The sequence below is a fragment of the Perna viridis genome, chromosome 14 (assembly GCF_037379345.1).
Source record: "Perna viridis isolate PV_CMFRI_1.1 ecotype Kerala chromosome 14, ASM3737934v1, whole genome shotgun sequence".
NCBI classification, from domain to species: Eukaryota; Metazoa; Mollusca; class Bivalvia; order Mytilida; family Mytilidae; genus Perna; species Perna viridis.
Genome location: NC_142458.1, coordinates 12,400,021 through 12,416,430, shown reverse-complemented (window position 1 = coordinate 12,416,430; position 16,410 = coordinate 12,400,021). Strand labels below are relative to the sequence as shown.

General features: G+C 32.1%; 1 protein-coding gene across 7 annotated transcripts in view; it reads right to left on the bottom strand.

The window, feature by feature from the left end:
• The window catches only part of LOC148598232 (exocyst complex component 3-like), a 36,621-nt gene that overhangs the window by 15,454 nt on the left and 4,757 nt on the right, over positions 1–16,410 (bottom strand). For all 7 annotated transcript variants that reach the window (XM_088562323.1, XM_088562322.1, XM_088562320.1 and 4 more), the window contains 15 exons: positions 15,790–15,846; positions 14,379–14,491; positions 13,224–13,314; positions 11,805–11,911; positions 10,875–10,956; positions 10,029–10,177; positions 8,881–8,994; positions 7,891–7,996; positions 7,075–7,158; positions 5,915–5,988; positions 4,191–4,286; positions 3,663–3,729; positions 2,916–3,008; positions 1,571–1,664; positions 293–363 (listed from right to left, as the gene is read on the bottom strand). In XM_088562323.1, coding sequence (XP_088418449.1) covers positions 293–363; positions 1,571–1,664; positions 2,916–3,008; positions 3,663–3,729; positions 4,191–4,286; positions 5,915–5,988; positions 7,075–7,158; positions 7,891–7,996; positions 8,881–8,994; positions 10,029–10,177; positions 10,875–10,956; positions 11,805–11,911; positions 13,224–13,314; positions 14,379–14,491; positions 15,790–15,846 — 1,398 coding nt within the window. The remainder of the gene's footprint in view (positions 1–292; positions 364–1,570; positions 1,665–2,915; positions 3,009–3,662; positions 3,730–4,190; positions 4,287–5,914; positions 5,989–7,074; positions 7,159–7,890; positions 7,997–8,880; positions 8,995–10,028; positions 10,178–10,874; positions 10,957–11,804; positions 11,912–13,223; positions 13,315–14,378; positions 14,492–15,789; positions 15,847–16,410) is intronic.

Sequence of the window (16,410 nt, the reverse complement as noted above, 5' to 3'; positions counted from 1 at the left end):
AAATATCAAGTAGATATGATCAGCAGCTCCTGAGAAAATTTTTAGAAAATTCTGTTTACAGAAGGAATGACAAAATAACAGACGGAGCTAAAGCAGTATACCCCTCTTTTTCCAAAGCGGGGGTATAATAAATGAAACCATATTTTCCAAGGTACTCTGAACAAGGCAACATAAATCAAAGTCTTGGGACTTGAAGAAGACACAATCAGTTAATAATATTCTAAGATTTAAGTATGTTTCAAGTTCTGCGGTACCAGGCCCAGTAAACCATTTGTTCTAAAAACAAACATACCATATAATGTAAAAAGAATTTGATTTCTGATCTGTCCTGTAGATGTCGGTCTTTGTAGCTCTCAATCTCAGCTAAAACACAAAACATAAAATGTAAAAAGATATCTGTTAAAACTGTAAGAAAAACCTCACTAAAAGATACCACCTGTTCCCAGAATTAAGGGAACAAAAATACAAGATTTTCGATATATTTTGGTAAACTGAGTTATATTGTCATTGAAATGCACTGAACATGCACTGAAAATGAACATTTCAAGGGCAAAAACCTCATATTTTCTAACATTCTATTGAAAAAAATTCAGAACAACTCCAGTGAGGAGGAAATCAAATAATGGTCTTTTTAAATAGAGAAATCATCAGTGAGTGCATGGTTCTGATTTTCCCATTTTGCCTGATTCTTACAAAAACTTATACTTTAAAAAATCATCAAACATGATGTTAAAGTTACTCAATTCTGAAATTGAATCCCACTATAAGTCATACCTGTATAAAGCTTCTTTCAAAATATCAAGTTTTAGTGACAAAAATTTTCTCTATTACTCCATTTGATGAAAAATGGCAAAGTCAAACAGGAAGTTGATATCAGACAACATCCAAAATCATTCACAACGTATGCTCCATCTATACAATGTATGTTTGTTTGTTTGTTTGTTGGGGTTTAACGTCTGAGCAGCAATATTTCAGCTATATTCAGACGATGAACATGAAATCGATGATGAAATGAACATGAAATGATGAAGCCATACACAAAATTTGAAATTAATCCATCCATTGGGAGCTGAGAAAATTGTAGAGAAATTTGGACATATGGAATGACTGACAGATGGATTAGGTGATTCTAATGTATCACCCACATGTTGAGTGTATTAAAACGTCCACGTGTGGTCGAAACCGAACTCGTTTCCTCGCTCTGATATTTTGTAAAAGACAGAGTATGTGATGAAATAACACAATTTCCAATATAAATCTTTAAATAGTTTATTTTCGATCTGAGCAGGTAAAAGACTGACACAAACGTCTGCTGAAGTTTGATAAAATGTCCAGCATAGGCTGTCCAAATTTCCGGACCCTTGGTGGTGGTGTAAGGAATAAACACAGAAACCAAATATCAATGAGTAAACAACACTCCAATTAAAATTGGGAGTATGGACCAGATGCACCGGAAAGGTAAGCATCCTTTAAGAAATTCTCTTCTTCATTCTTATTTTTAATTGTTAACCTTAAATTCAAGTTTTTCATACAAGCTAACAACTTCCATCAAAACACTCCAGTTGCTTACCTACATAATCTTTAGCAAATAAATTCAGTTCATCAGCAAACAGTTCAAGGACTTTCTTTACCATTTCCTCTCCAATCAGTCTGGCTACTTGTAACTATAATTTTTAAAATAAAATCACAATTACACAAAATAACACTTTAAACACAAAAAAAACTTGAAGGTTAGAGACATTGAAAGAGTAATCAAGGGAACCAAGGTTATAGCGGTAATCAAAAGAATGTAATCCAGGGACAAAGACCAGACATGGAAAACAGACATACACAACAAAGAACATAAAGTAACTAAAATCATACATACAAAGTAAAAAAAGTAAATGAGCAACTCGGACTCCACTAAAAACTGGGAGCATGGACCAGGTGCACTGGTAGGGTAAGCATCCTCTGGGGGACCACAAAATACAAGCAAAGCAGACCAATACCAAAATTCCTCTTTTATGTATATATAAGCTGTTTTCTGACAACGGAATTGGTGTTGTAGACCCCCTTACATAGCTAGGGTGTTGCTAATCAACAATGTACAAAACATAAGCTAGAAATGTTGATTTTTAACATCTGAATTATCCCTACCTAATATTACCAAATTTTGAATTAAGTGTTTACGGTGACACGTGTCTAATCCTTTGGTTCCGTATAGATAAATGTTTGGTTTAAATGGTATTGAAATTGATATAAAGGGACTATCAAAACCGTCTGATTTAGAAAGGTTTTCTGATTATTCAGGATTCAGTTTAAACAGGTTTTGGGATTATTCCGGGTTCAGTGTAGACAGGTTTTCTAATTATTCAGGATTCGGTTTAGACAGGTTTTTGGATTATTCAGGGTTCAGTTTAGACAGGTTTCACTGTATTAAAAGTTAGCTATCTTCGTGTATTCATGGAAAATCCTGAAACTTCTGAAAGCCATTTATTACAGAAGTTAAGCACCAGTCTCTGCAAGAATCAGGCAGTGGGTGAAACATGGTATGAAAAAATCCAACATTCTGAAAGTCTAAATTGACTAATTTGCACAATCAGAATCAAGGAAAAAAACAAGATTTTCCATATTACTTTAATTGAGATAATTTCATTGAAATGGTCGAAAATGCATATTTTGAAGGTAGAACACTCCATCAAAAACCTCATTTTTCTGAAAAATTTCTTAACAAATCCACTGATGCAGAGATCAAATAAGGCTCTTTTCAAATAGTAAAAGCATCCTTGACTGAAATTATATTGTCAGATCGAAGGGGTTTTGACATGCATGCTTCTGATTTTCCCAATTTTGCCTGATTCTTACAAAAACTTACACTAAAAGTATAATTTATTTTGCAAATTCACTGAATAAATGTACCATATTGAAGAACCTACATTTTGCTCCATCATCTGGAATATTATGACAGGAAGTGATGTTGTATAATATCCATCTCCATCAGCATCAGGATGCTCCATTCGGAACCAATCCTATAGAACCAGATAGCACATAAATATTGGACAAAAACAAATGAAAAATCCAACTGACACAGTTTAGTACTTATCTGACATGCTGAATGAATAATTTTAAAGTACTTCTCTGTCTAAGAATCAGGCAAATATATATATAAGGTTCAGCACATGAAGAATATAACACAGAGATTTTACAACATTATCTGAGTATTTATACGTCATATCCTCTAGAAATAATCATCAGTGTTTGTAAACTTTGCCTTCTTAAGTTATCGGTTGAAATGCACTATGGAAAAATGGTGGGAAAATTCATGTTGGAAAATTTATAACTTCCAACATAACAGGCAAGTACACTACCATGAGGTGAAAGACAAACAAATGCAAGATCGTTCAAGATAATTTTTTTTATAATGCAATTACAATTTCAAATGAGGTTTAATGAAGACGATCCAAAAAGCAGAAACTGCCAAAACTAACAGTAAACATATGGTAAAAAAAACCTGTAACAGGTCTGAAATAACAGAACTCTGCTTTAAAGCTGAAGAAAATCAGATCAGCACTTCTTAATAGTCTAATACATGTACATGTAAGTAAAAACTTTAAAATTTGAGTTATCTCCCATCATCCATGTGAAAATCTGTCATATGCTTTCCCCCAAATGAAAATACATACCTTTTTATCTTGTACAAGGGAATTTTTCATCCATTCCATTATATTAAATTTCATAGTTCTTAAATACCTATAAAAACAAGTTTAAAAATGAAAGCACCTTAAAGAAAACATATGAGTGACATAAGCCAAGGGTCCTCAATTTGTAGTGTGAATAAAAATATTAACTAAAAATGATGCAAAATTATTACAAATTTTATCAAAATGGCAAGACAGAATTTCTTAGTTCAATGATTAAGTCTAATACAATTAACTGCTCTTAAAAAGGACAAAAATGAATTTAAATTTGAGAGTATTGATCACCATATGAATATTTTAACTCTCCAGGCAATAGCGTTATTTTGACAATGACATATTTTTCAAGTCAACTAAAATTTTTACTTCAAAAAGACCCCAAGTACATTACGTGTTTATATGCATATCTTTAACTCAGAAATATAAACTTGGATCAGTAGCTTATTCATGAAAACAAGGAAAATGTAACCAGAACTTGAACCATTATAAATGTACAATTCAGTCTCCTTATCTTACTGATTTTGTAAATCCTCTATGACATTATTTTCGAGCAATGGTCCCAAAGCATCTGCTTCTATGTTCAACTCAGGGTGCTTCATCAACTCCGTTGAACTGAAACGAACAAAAAGGTGAATACTGGTATTGTAAAGTTTTTTTTCTTAGTACAGACCCATGTAAGAATTTACCAAGATGTATAGTACTTATAGGAAGGCCCTAGCATATCTGTTTATTCTCCCACATAAGGGGGAGACTCTAACAAAATAATGAAAAAATTAAGAATCTCCCACACAAAAATGTCAGATTTGGAAGCAGTGTTTTGTTAAAATTACTATATTTCCTGTGAAGAATATTAAAAAATTGATATTTTTTGCATAAACAAGAGTCTTTAAGGAGCCTAAATTGCTCACCTGGTTAAAGGTTTGCCTTTCAAGGGCAATAACTCTAACAAGGAATTGTCCAACAGTTTTGACTCTAGAAGACTTTGGTACGACTTATCATAAAAATCATCTCATCAGTTGAAAGTTTCTATCTTTTACAGTTTTCAAGATACTGACTTAAAACTGCTACAGCATCATTTTTGGCCTTCCAAGGTCAATGCTTTTTTAGGCCTTTGAATTAGGATTATTTCGGCAATTGAAAGAATTTAGCTAAACCTAATGGTTTTGGAAAATGGAGATATTTGAGAAAAAATTTTGGCTGACCCCTATGTTCTATTTTTTTTGTAACAGTAGCCATGTTTTTCAACAGATAAAAAAATCCCCATATTATATCAATGCAAAATACCCTAGGAAATGTTTATACAAAGTTTGGTTCTAATTGGTCTTGCAGTTTCAGTGGAGAAGATTTTGAAAGAAAAAACAATAAAAGAGCAAAAAACATAAAAAAGGGCGAATACTCCAACATGGCTTAACAAATTTACACAAAAATTTGACCACAGATAGATCTCATCATTTTTAACAATCTTATCTTATCGGAACCTTAAAACTAACGGTTTTGAAGATATATGTGAAAAACTTCTGTCTTACCTCTATGTTTTATTTTTAATAAATTAATTTTGACGGATCCAATATCCAAACATCACTTATATGCAGAATACCCCAAGAAAATTTCACACTCAGTCTGACATTTCTCACTGGACAAGTAGTGTCAGAGGAGAGGAGTTATGAACAATTGTTTACGACGATGGATGATGACAACAGACTCCAGCTGATGGCAATAGCTCACATGGCCATGAACTGTTCCAAAGGTTAACAGGTATGTGTTAGTCTTTGAAAAAAGCCCTGATTCAGTGTTGATACTAATGAGAATTTTTTGCAAGAATTTTTGCTTTAAAGAAAGAGTTTCTGAAAAATGGGTCAAAGACAGAAATGGCAGAATTTCATTTAGCAAGAAGTATGATATGGGACCACACCTGATGCTAGATACCAAATATCAAGAAGCTCGGATTAGTAGTTGCTAATAAAAGTGCTATGAAATCAATTTACCCATATGCCTGCCCTCCCCCCATCTCAACATTCATTATACTATAACCCCATTTTTACAAGTGAAATTCAGCCAAAAACTCAATAATTGTACATTATTAATTTTTCAGAATAGACTATATGCAGATTTAAAATAGAACCCCATTTTTACAAATGCAATTCAGCCAAAAACTCAATTATTGTACATTATTAATTTTTCAGAATAGACTATATGCAGATTTATAATAAAATAAATTGTACAGAAATTAGTATACTTACTAGTAGGAATTAACCCAAGTCAACAATGTGACAAACTCATTCCCTTCCAAACCTTGTTGAATCATTTCTTGCAGCTGAAAACAAAAAAAGACATATATTCAAGTCTTAAACTATCACCTATGGTTAATTCAGAAATTACATTTTTCATTTACTGTAAATATACTAATTTTCATGGTGTTCTAATTTTCACTATTTTTCGAGGTGGACAGAAAGCCATGAAAAATAACATCAGCGAAATTTATTTTAACACTATATAACGCTATTTTTTTTTAAATCACAAAAATTGATGGATTTCATATTGGTATTTTTAGACAGACTGCTAAAATGTGCCAAAATTAACACCCCACAAAAAATTATCCACAGTACAGTATTAGAATAATCTCTAAATGAGATTTTTAATGAAACATGAGTCATATGACATTTTTACCCAGTCTAAATGCAATATACATTTATAGTATCAGATTTCAACCTCTTATGAAATATCTATTACAGTTATTTAAAAGTGACTCCCAATGACATCTGTACCTCAAAATGAAGTAGATTTTTTAAACAAAGGAGAAAGTAGAATTATTACAGAAAATAGGGTGTTGTAAAGTTATCACAGCAAATTAAAGTCAAATCATCATAAGCAGTCATGGCGAAATTCTTTGGACGATCAGACATGACCGGTACTTTCAGCCATCGGTCTGGTAAAATTTGCGTGATTTCCGGAACAGATGTCCAGTACGGTTATTTTTAGTAAACACGCCACAACCGGAAATTCTGGTTTAAACATAGCATCCAAATCGAGGCAAATTTAACTTGCATCAGAGAAATAATTCCGGCTTTAGTATATAATAGGGATGCCATCCCTGGAAAGCCCTTAAAAAGGAATCTTACTGATGCTGAGGTTACAGCTCATCAACAGGAATATGAGAAAAAAGGTAAAATGAGGAATGCAAAATTCTTTTTTTTTTTCGGTCCGGCAGATAATTGTTTGGTCCAGCAAATTTTGTTAGGTTGCCGGACCAAATGTCCGACAGGTTGAAAAATGATTTCGCCAGGTCTGCATAAGAGAGGTAAAAAATACCATCATAATATTTTTACCCAGAGATCAATGTTTTGCCAAGGATATAACTTTGTATGACACTGTGTCCTAATCTACCTTAGACACCACTTACATGACCAGAGAGAGTCCTGTGGTACATTGTAACATACTTCTTCTCTATATCATACTCTGGTGGAAAAATAGGTGGCAATAAAGTCTGAAAAAGAAATAAATACATGTATCGGCAAAAAATACTGACACAAATGATAGGAACAGTGGTTTAGCTAATGTCATTTTAGCTTTGATAAGTCTGTGAAACTTTTAACAATAACATGACTACTCTTTTCAAGTTCACAGGAGTTGATCAATTTGCTCCAAAAGGGAGATAAATGGTAGAGGAGTCCAAAAATGGTAAAACGAAAATTAAAGATCTGATAGACAATAAGTCTAAAAATATTTCTGCTAAATATCCAATAAAGAGGTTTTCTACATTTCCATGATGTCACAACTTAGAATATGATATACCCTTCCAATTTGATCAAACTGAGCCTTATGAGGGGCATGAACATAAAGTTTATCATATTTACCCTTATTCATATTAGATTATTGAACTATTTTCCTAAGGGTAAACATGTACTTTTTAATATTTGGAAGTTTGAGTCAAGTAAGCAGCTCTTTTATTCCAAATGAAAATAAAAAAACATTTTTACGATCTTGTAATATAAACAATACATAAATCATTTCAAATTATTATAAATTGAAACCTGCCCTACCAAATGTGTAATTAGTTTAGTTTAAGCAATGTTTCGGTTAACGCAGGTTCAAAATGCATCAAAATCAATATAAATAAACATCAGAAGACATCTGGGAAAGACAGATATTACTGGTTTATTCAGGGTTCAGTTTAAACAGGTTTCACTATAGAAAAAATGTCTTTTTATTATGTTACCTTGACAACACGTAAATCTTCAATCATGATCTGTCGGGTCAGCTCTAAATGACGAACAAGCCACATTTTGTTCCCTTGTCTATCTTCTAATTGGTTACCTTCAATTCTGAAATAAAAACCATAAAATGCAGTCCTGATTTTACAAGGAGCAGCAGGAAAGAAATCTGTAGTATCGGGTGTTTAAAGTCCTGATATAAAAAAGCAGATAAAAGTCTGGTCTAAAAACATAATCTGAATCATATTGAATGTTTCTACTATTACATCATGTACATGGCATTACTCATATTTCTTGTCTAAAAACTGGATTTTCATGTTGTTTTTCTTTTCTCAGTAATAATGTTAGTCGACACTTCAGAATTTCAGTTTATAAAACATAGGTCAGTGAATTTGATTTAAAGATCACTGTGCCTTAATGCTGGCCGTATTCTACAAAACAAATGTAGTTTATGTAGGAAATATTCCATATTTTTTTTAAATATTGGAAAAATGATACAGTATCAAGAATTTCTTAAAAAATTGTAATTTTGTAATTTATCTGACAATTTTCAGATTCTTAGAAGAATATTAGCAGTCAAGGAACTTGTTTTCTTGTATCCATTATTTTTTTTCCCATAAAAAATGTCCAAACTTTTCTATTAAGTACTATCCTGCCAATTGTTCCCCTTAAATTGTGACGCAATGTCATGAGAATACGGTAGCAATTTACATTCAATTTAAATTTAAAGATGGCTAGAATTTTTTTATAAATAGATCTTCTTTGGCTAGACCCTGTGACTTGTTGCTTTTATATATATTTATATAACTTATTCTATATGTTTACATTATCTTCCCTGTATCAATTTGATCCGATGCAGCAGTGTAGCAAATAGAGTCATCACATTCTGAGACATTATATCTATCTATCTATATAACAAAAAGCAAAGAACTAGGGGTTGGGAAAGGGGACACAAATATTATTTAAATGTGGCCTGAACCACTAACCATACATACTTTTGAGCTATAGAATGTTCTAAAATTTCAAAACATTTGTCCCTCCATTTTTTAGGTCGACCAGGTGTCATGAATCCTGTCTGAGCCTTCCTCTGAGCCACAGCAACATCCATTCTGAAAAAAATATATATAGAACTATTTTTACCATCACTATTAATGCCTAACTGATCAAAGATGACCATGTCTTTGCCATCTTATATAAATATAGACACCAATACATGCTCTCTTTTTAGTATGGGTTTATGAATATTGTACATGATACAGTCTACATTTTGCTACTTTAGAACAATCGGTGTTTTGCCATAATAAATGAAAATCTGTTAAATTCTACTTTGCCATTTTTTTCACACAGGCTATAAAGTGATTCACAATCTATAGACCAAGCCTCATTTGCTGACTGTGAATGTAAGTATTTCCCTGTCTAAGAATCAGGCAAAATGTGCATAAGGAATGGCACATGAAGAAAAAACACAGAGATTAAATTGCATGGTCCAATTATTTATACCTCATAACTTCCAGAGATAACCACCAAAGCGTTTGTAAAGATTGCATTTTTTAAAATATTGATAGGTCAAATTTAACTGAAATGCACTAAAAGCAGTAAAAAAATATTTATGTCACTGATGCTTCAGGATAAATCTAAATAGCTTTTGTTTTGTTTTCTAGCTGAATTGTATATATTTGAAGCAAAAAAGGACTAAATGAGAAAAAATATTATCCCACCCATTGCCAAATTCTTACACAGAATGGTACATGATTGTTTTGCTTTGGGAAATAAAAAAGAAGCTTTCAATGTTTAAAATAAAACATATCTAACAACTAAATTACATTGACTAGAAGGTGGGGTACCTAAACAAGTTTAAAAAATGGCTTTATTCTGGTTGTCGGTCTCATTGAGGAAAGGAAGGACAGTAAACATTTTTCTTAGAAACTTAACTTTTCTCACTTCAAAAAGTACCTAAATGGTTCAAAATAAGTTCTTTAAAAGTATCCAAATACTTTTGGCAGCTCCAATAAATCAAATGTTCATATTTGAAGTCTAGTAATGTCCATTGGACAGTAAATCAGTTGGGTTGGAGGGCTACTTCCCTTTGCGTAAAATTAAAAAAAAAAAGCAAAGTCAATGTCGGGAATATAAAAAAACCTACCTTTCTTCTCTTTCAATTATTCTGAGAGCTGTCACAATTAGAGTGGGCTCTCTCCGAACAGAACTGAGAGTTCTCTGTATGATGACCCATAACTGTTTACCCAGAGATTCTGATAATACCACAACATCCTTGAAGTATTTCTCTAATGTCTGTAAAAATATATTTTTTTAGTAGGGCTATTCTATGCCAAATACCTTAATTACCTTAGATAACTTATGATATCACAATACTTATCATAACTTTAGACTAATTCTACACCTATTTTTTTTTTTTTTGTGAAATCGACCGCAGAATTGGACTGATAAATTCCTTCTAGTTTGTACAAGTTAGACTGTAAAGCAATTAATTTTCACAGATACTTATTTTTTGTCCCTTGAAGAAATCAACTTGATTTTGCAATAGGATTAAACACTGTTTTTCCAGAATTTATCAATGTGTAAAATCAGATCATTAACTCATAAAAAAAAAAAAAAAAAAAAAAAAAAATAGAAGTCCAAAGGACTTTACACATCCATTAATTCTGGAAAAACAGTGTTTATTCCTCATAATTCAAAATCCAAACTATCTGAAATATACTTATCGCTTTTCTTTCTTTGAGATTATCATTCAGTGAAATTGACATTGTAAACTGCGGCATTCAACAAACAACATGATCCTATGAAACACTTATCAATCTTAAACAGAGCGGTGTATATCCATATCCATTTCTTTCGACTAATAAAACACAGTTTGATATGTAAATGTAAAGGTTTTTTTTTTTGTTTGTAAAATGATCTCAAATAAGTAACTTGCCAAAACAAATTGTTTTACAGTGATCTGCAAAAATATCACATCCCAAAGACTTACATTGTTATCTGTAGGACTTTGCTGTGGTTGTTTATAAAGCTCAAACATTAGTTCATCTCTTGCTGATTCTAAGTCAGTCAAACTGAAATTCAACAAAATATTTTAATACCACCAACAAATGAAATAGCCTCTGCTTTTCTATGTAATTTTGTACAAGTATCATTAAATTATTTCCACAAGTTAAGGTGGTACAAAACATTTGCCTCATCTTGTTTCACAAAAATCCACAAAATTAATTGTATACTTAAAAATTTGAAGCGATAAATTATGGGAATAGATCTCACATTTTTTTTTATTGTGTTGTTAAAAATGCTTTAGAGAATTAGAGAATTATATTTCAACAACTGTTTCATACATTTTTTCTTTTTGTTGTGGTAAAAAATTCATAGAATTTAGTCATTTCTTTCAAAGGGAGATAAATCTGATTTTCCAAGCTTTAACAAGAAGGCTCTGTACATGTATAAGGAATTATTGTTAACATCATAAATAAAATTCCTAAAACAATCTGACATTAAAAATAAAAGTAAATGCTTTTTTTATCTAGTGTCTTCATTCAAAATTTGCATGATTCGTACATGAATAGATACTTCAAAAGGAGTTGCAGTCAGCTGTTGAGTTAAACAATGAAAAACATGCACTTAAATGGACAGAGAAGCACCTTAAATCTTTAAAAAAATAGAAAATTCCTCTGAAAACAGGTCAAATATATCAAAAGCGGCCAACAAGAAGTTATGTTACATCCAAAATCAAATACAATGAGCAAAATTCCATTTTATATCAAAAGTGACCAATCAGAAGTAACATTACATCCAAAGTCAAATTCTGATGAGCAAGATTCCATCTTGAAAATATATCAAGTATATAAATAGTGGCCAATCAAAAGTAATGTTACATCCTATATCAAATACAATGAGCAAGACTACATCTTACTGTTTATGTGCCTGGAGGAGTTTCCCTTCATTGATCAAATCCTGAGTTTTCCTCACACTCTCAGGGACAGTAAAGATGTGTTTCAGATTTTCCATGGCAGCAGCCAACTGTAAAACAGAAATATAAAGCTTACCAACTTCTTGTTCTTCTAGTGACCACAAAAGTTTTAGAACACTATTTCTTGTTTTTTTCTGTTACAGTACTTGTCTTAGCAAAACCATGATTAAACCAATAGTCTGTCAAAATTATACATTATTTTAGTCACCTTATATCAGTTTTAAAATAGCTGGTAATTTTATACCCCCCTCTATCATAAAAAGTTCGGTGCATATCTAAACACCACATCATCATGTGAGAAAAGGTGAAATATAAAATATTTGTCTGCAAGCAGCTGATTAGCATATAACATTATATATCAATAGACTAGTAGAGAAAAAATATGGATACTCCAGCACAAACATTGATAGAAGTGAGGCTTCTCTTGTGAGCATGTATAAAATTTGTGTACAACACACATATATAGATTATTCCTAGAATAGGGTATGTAAGTCTCGTTTTAGTTTCATTTTCTTTACCGGAATTTACGACGTAGAACGTATTGAAAACAGAGGACCAATCTGCATTTTATTGTTTACTTACGGGTACTCGAAACGCTGCATAACAATGCAAAACCTTCTATTTTATGTTTTTTTCTGAATACCTTTATCATGTAGAAATAGGTAATTGTTATTTTTTATCGGTATTATTTACTCAAAATGATGTTTTGCCATCAACACTGAACTCAATGCTCTCTGAATGACAAGTCTCCATGCTTTTGAATGGTAGACTAGGACCCAATCTCGTGAAATCACGGGGTCACATGACGAGACTTACATACCCTATAATGAGTGGTTTATATTATTTCTCCAATTTAGATGGTAAAGTTAAGATTTTCAACATGTGCACTTTCATAATAGTTAGCAAGGTATAATCTTAATTTAACCAAAGACTGGAGAAATAGTAAACATTAAGAAAACTGTGGAAGTATTATTGTTCGTGGGGTATAAATATTCATGGTTTTTGCGGGTGATACCATGAAATTTCGTTCCCAATGAAAAGCAAATGTTCCATTCATTCGTATGATAGATTTGTCAAATCCACAAATAGAAGAATCAACAAACTGATCAGCTTTCCTTAAACCATGAAAATTGGTCCCCAACAATAAAAGTACTTTCACAATAAAGCTGAAGTAGAATCAGTTTTCTACAGATTTCATGGAAGAAACAGATTGTACTGAAAATGTTTGTGGGTTGAAATCTAAAATTTAACTAGCTTGTGTGAAAAAAATCTTGTAATCCCTGAAACCGAGGGAGAATGTACATGTATATGTACTACTGCAGGTTCAAACAGTCCCATACCTGACAGAATCTAGTCCCATACCTGACAGAATCTAGTATTTTCTTTATTGACCTCCATCAGTTTTGTATTTAGTGGCTGGATTGATTTATATGTCTCTTCTACATCATCCAAGCTATGATAAAAAGGGAAGTATATAGTTTAATGTAATTACATACCTGTTAACCTTTGTAACAGTTCCTGTGGGAAATTCTCCCCCAATAACACTAGGTCATGTGGGAGATTTTCCCAATTGACTCTCTTCCAAGTAAGAGATTCTCCCTAATTGACTCTTTCAAGTGGAATATTTTTTTCTTATAAGTAATTTTTATGTAAAAATTCAATTATTTAGTATTCTCAAAGAAAATATGTTAATTTTAACCAAAAACCAAATCATGAGCAAGTCAAAATGCATGGTCTGTATAGAAACAAAATACATCTATATTTGGCCACTGTCTGTCCAACTTTCAATTTTGAGGTTATAATTAGTCCGTTACTTTTAATTCACCAAGATGTTATCTGTTGTAGAAATACTAATTAAATATTCTATGTTGCAGTAACAGGAAAAGTGAATCGACTACCAATACACAGTCAAATGTGCCATATACATTTGTATGATCATATGAAAATCATATGGTGCTGGATTCTTATGATAATCATATGAAAATCATATATTTATTTTGGCTTTAAAACGTATAAGGGCCTAATCTAGAGGGAGAAATAAGCATTAACTTACTCTCCTGTTGTGATCAAGCAGAAGTCTAATGGACAGTGGAGAAAGGATAAGATGCTGATATAAGATGTAAGTTTATTCAACCCTGCTCATGCCTAATAGCAAAAATGTCTCCTTATTTAAGCTCACTTCTCCCATTTGTCTTTGACAGAGAGAAGATATTGTAACAGATTACATAGTCAAAAATATCAATATTGTTATTTTTCAAACAGAATTTACTTAAACTTCTCCTTATCATTAATGACCAGATTAGGCCCTGCATATGATAATCATATGTTTGTGAAAAAAAAACAAGTGATTAGCATATGATAATCATGTGACAATCATATATAAACTTATATATACGATTATTATATCATGCTTGATTCATATGATTATCATATGTTGCAAAACACATGGTTCTCATGTGCATGATGTGTGGTATATTTGGCTGTGTAGACTAATTTGGCTTGAACCAGGGAAATTACCTCTGTTTGATTTCATAAACATCTTGGAGGGCACTCTGTAATTGGTTGAGTCCAGTTCTAACTCCATCCAACTGGGACTGTACTGCTGTCTTTAACATCGTATCAACTGATGCCTAAAACGAATAATAATATTTAACATTCTTATTTAAGTCATAGGTAGGACATATCAGAAATACCTAGTAAGTGTAAATGTTACAAGTGTTAGGCCCAGTTTCATAAAAAAATCTCAACTTGAGGATTTCCCCATCCTCAAATACCCTGAGTATTTCCTCATGTAAGACTTTCCTCAACCTGTGTTTCATAAAAAATTTTCAAGTCAAGTAGTAACTAATTCAGCTGAGTGACTTTCTTTTTTCAAGTACATACCAGTACGTGGAAAGGGTATGGTGAATATGTCAAAGAGATAACAATCCCACCAGGCTGAAAATATCATCCCAAGACCACTCATTGGTCTTCAAGTACGATGAGCGATAAGGAAACCCTCACTCCACAGGGCAAGCTACAGCTGGCCCAAAAACTTCATTATACACAGGTATGGCAATAGAGTTACTCCTATATACTCAAGTAACATAAATATATACTTTTAAATATGTACATGTATATGGAAGTCAATGAGTAATCATGGGAGCATCGATTTAGGTCCATATCAAAGGAATAATCCAAGGACAAAGACTAAACATGGAAAACAGACACACACAACAAAGAACATGACATAACCAAAATAATACGTATAAAGAAATAAAGGTAAATGAGCAACTTGGACTCCACTAAAAAATGGGAGCATAGACCATGCAGGTGCACTGGTAAGGTAATCCTCCTCTGCTTTTCTAGAAACACCTGCCAAGTTGCTCATAAAATGTCAAGTATTGGGTAGACAAAAGAGGAAAAGAAAACCATGACACAGTGAACAAATCAGTTCTCATGGCATAGAAGGATAAAGATTAAACAGGGAAAATAGACTCAGACTATAAAGAACATAAAATAACCAAAATAACATGTATAAAGAAACAAAAATAAATGAACAACTTGGACTCCACTAAAACATGGAGCATGGACCAGGTGCACTAAAAAGGTAAGCCTCCTCTTCTTTTCTAAAAACACATACCCAGTTGCTCATAAAATGTCAAGTCTTGGGTAGAAGAAAGGAGAAAAGAGAACTACGACATGGTGAACAAATCAGTTATCATGGTGTAGATGAATACTATGTAATGATCTATGAGTTCATGATGATGATGACCATAAAATCAATCATTGCTATTAAAGGGAAATCTGATAACCCAAAAAATTATCTTGATTATGCACCAAGTAATTTTTCATGGATAAAACTGTATATTCCTACAGCATGTACACATTATTATTTTAATACAAATAGATGTATTGATGTTTTTTTGTACAATATTCCATCTGATACCTTTTTTCTCATGATCCTTCTCTTATATTGGTCGACTTTTTCCAACTGGTCTGGCCTCTGAAAAAGTATGAATGAAATTCATTAATTGTATTTATCAAAATATGGTTCAAATGTAATGAGAATAGGTATGGTGTATATGTCAAAGGGACAACAACCCCAAACAGATGTCATTATAGGATTAAACAGCCATTTTCAGTTGTTCATGCATGTATGAACAGACCTTGGAGCTCCCACACTCAATACGCCGTTCATGTAATGTTTGGAAGTAGAGAAATATGTTCATACATGCATGAGCGACCGAAAATAGCTGTTTAATCCTTATAATTCTATCCGGACATTTGGGAATTATTTTTTTTAAATGTGTTGAACCGGTAAATGTATTGATAGAATCAAGTTTTGGGACAATTTAATTTTGGGGCGAATTTACTTGGGGTATAATTATATTATGACAATAGCTTTCTATAACTTATATTCCTAGAATGTTTTCTCCTTTAGCTGTAAATGTAGATAGAATCTGATTCCGCTGATTTTCATACATTTACAGTCAATATATATATATGCTATAATATTTGTTGTTTCAGTTCAATTTTGACATTATATTTAAAGGGGGATAGTTAAAGC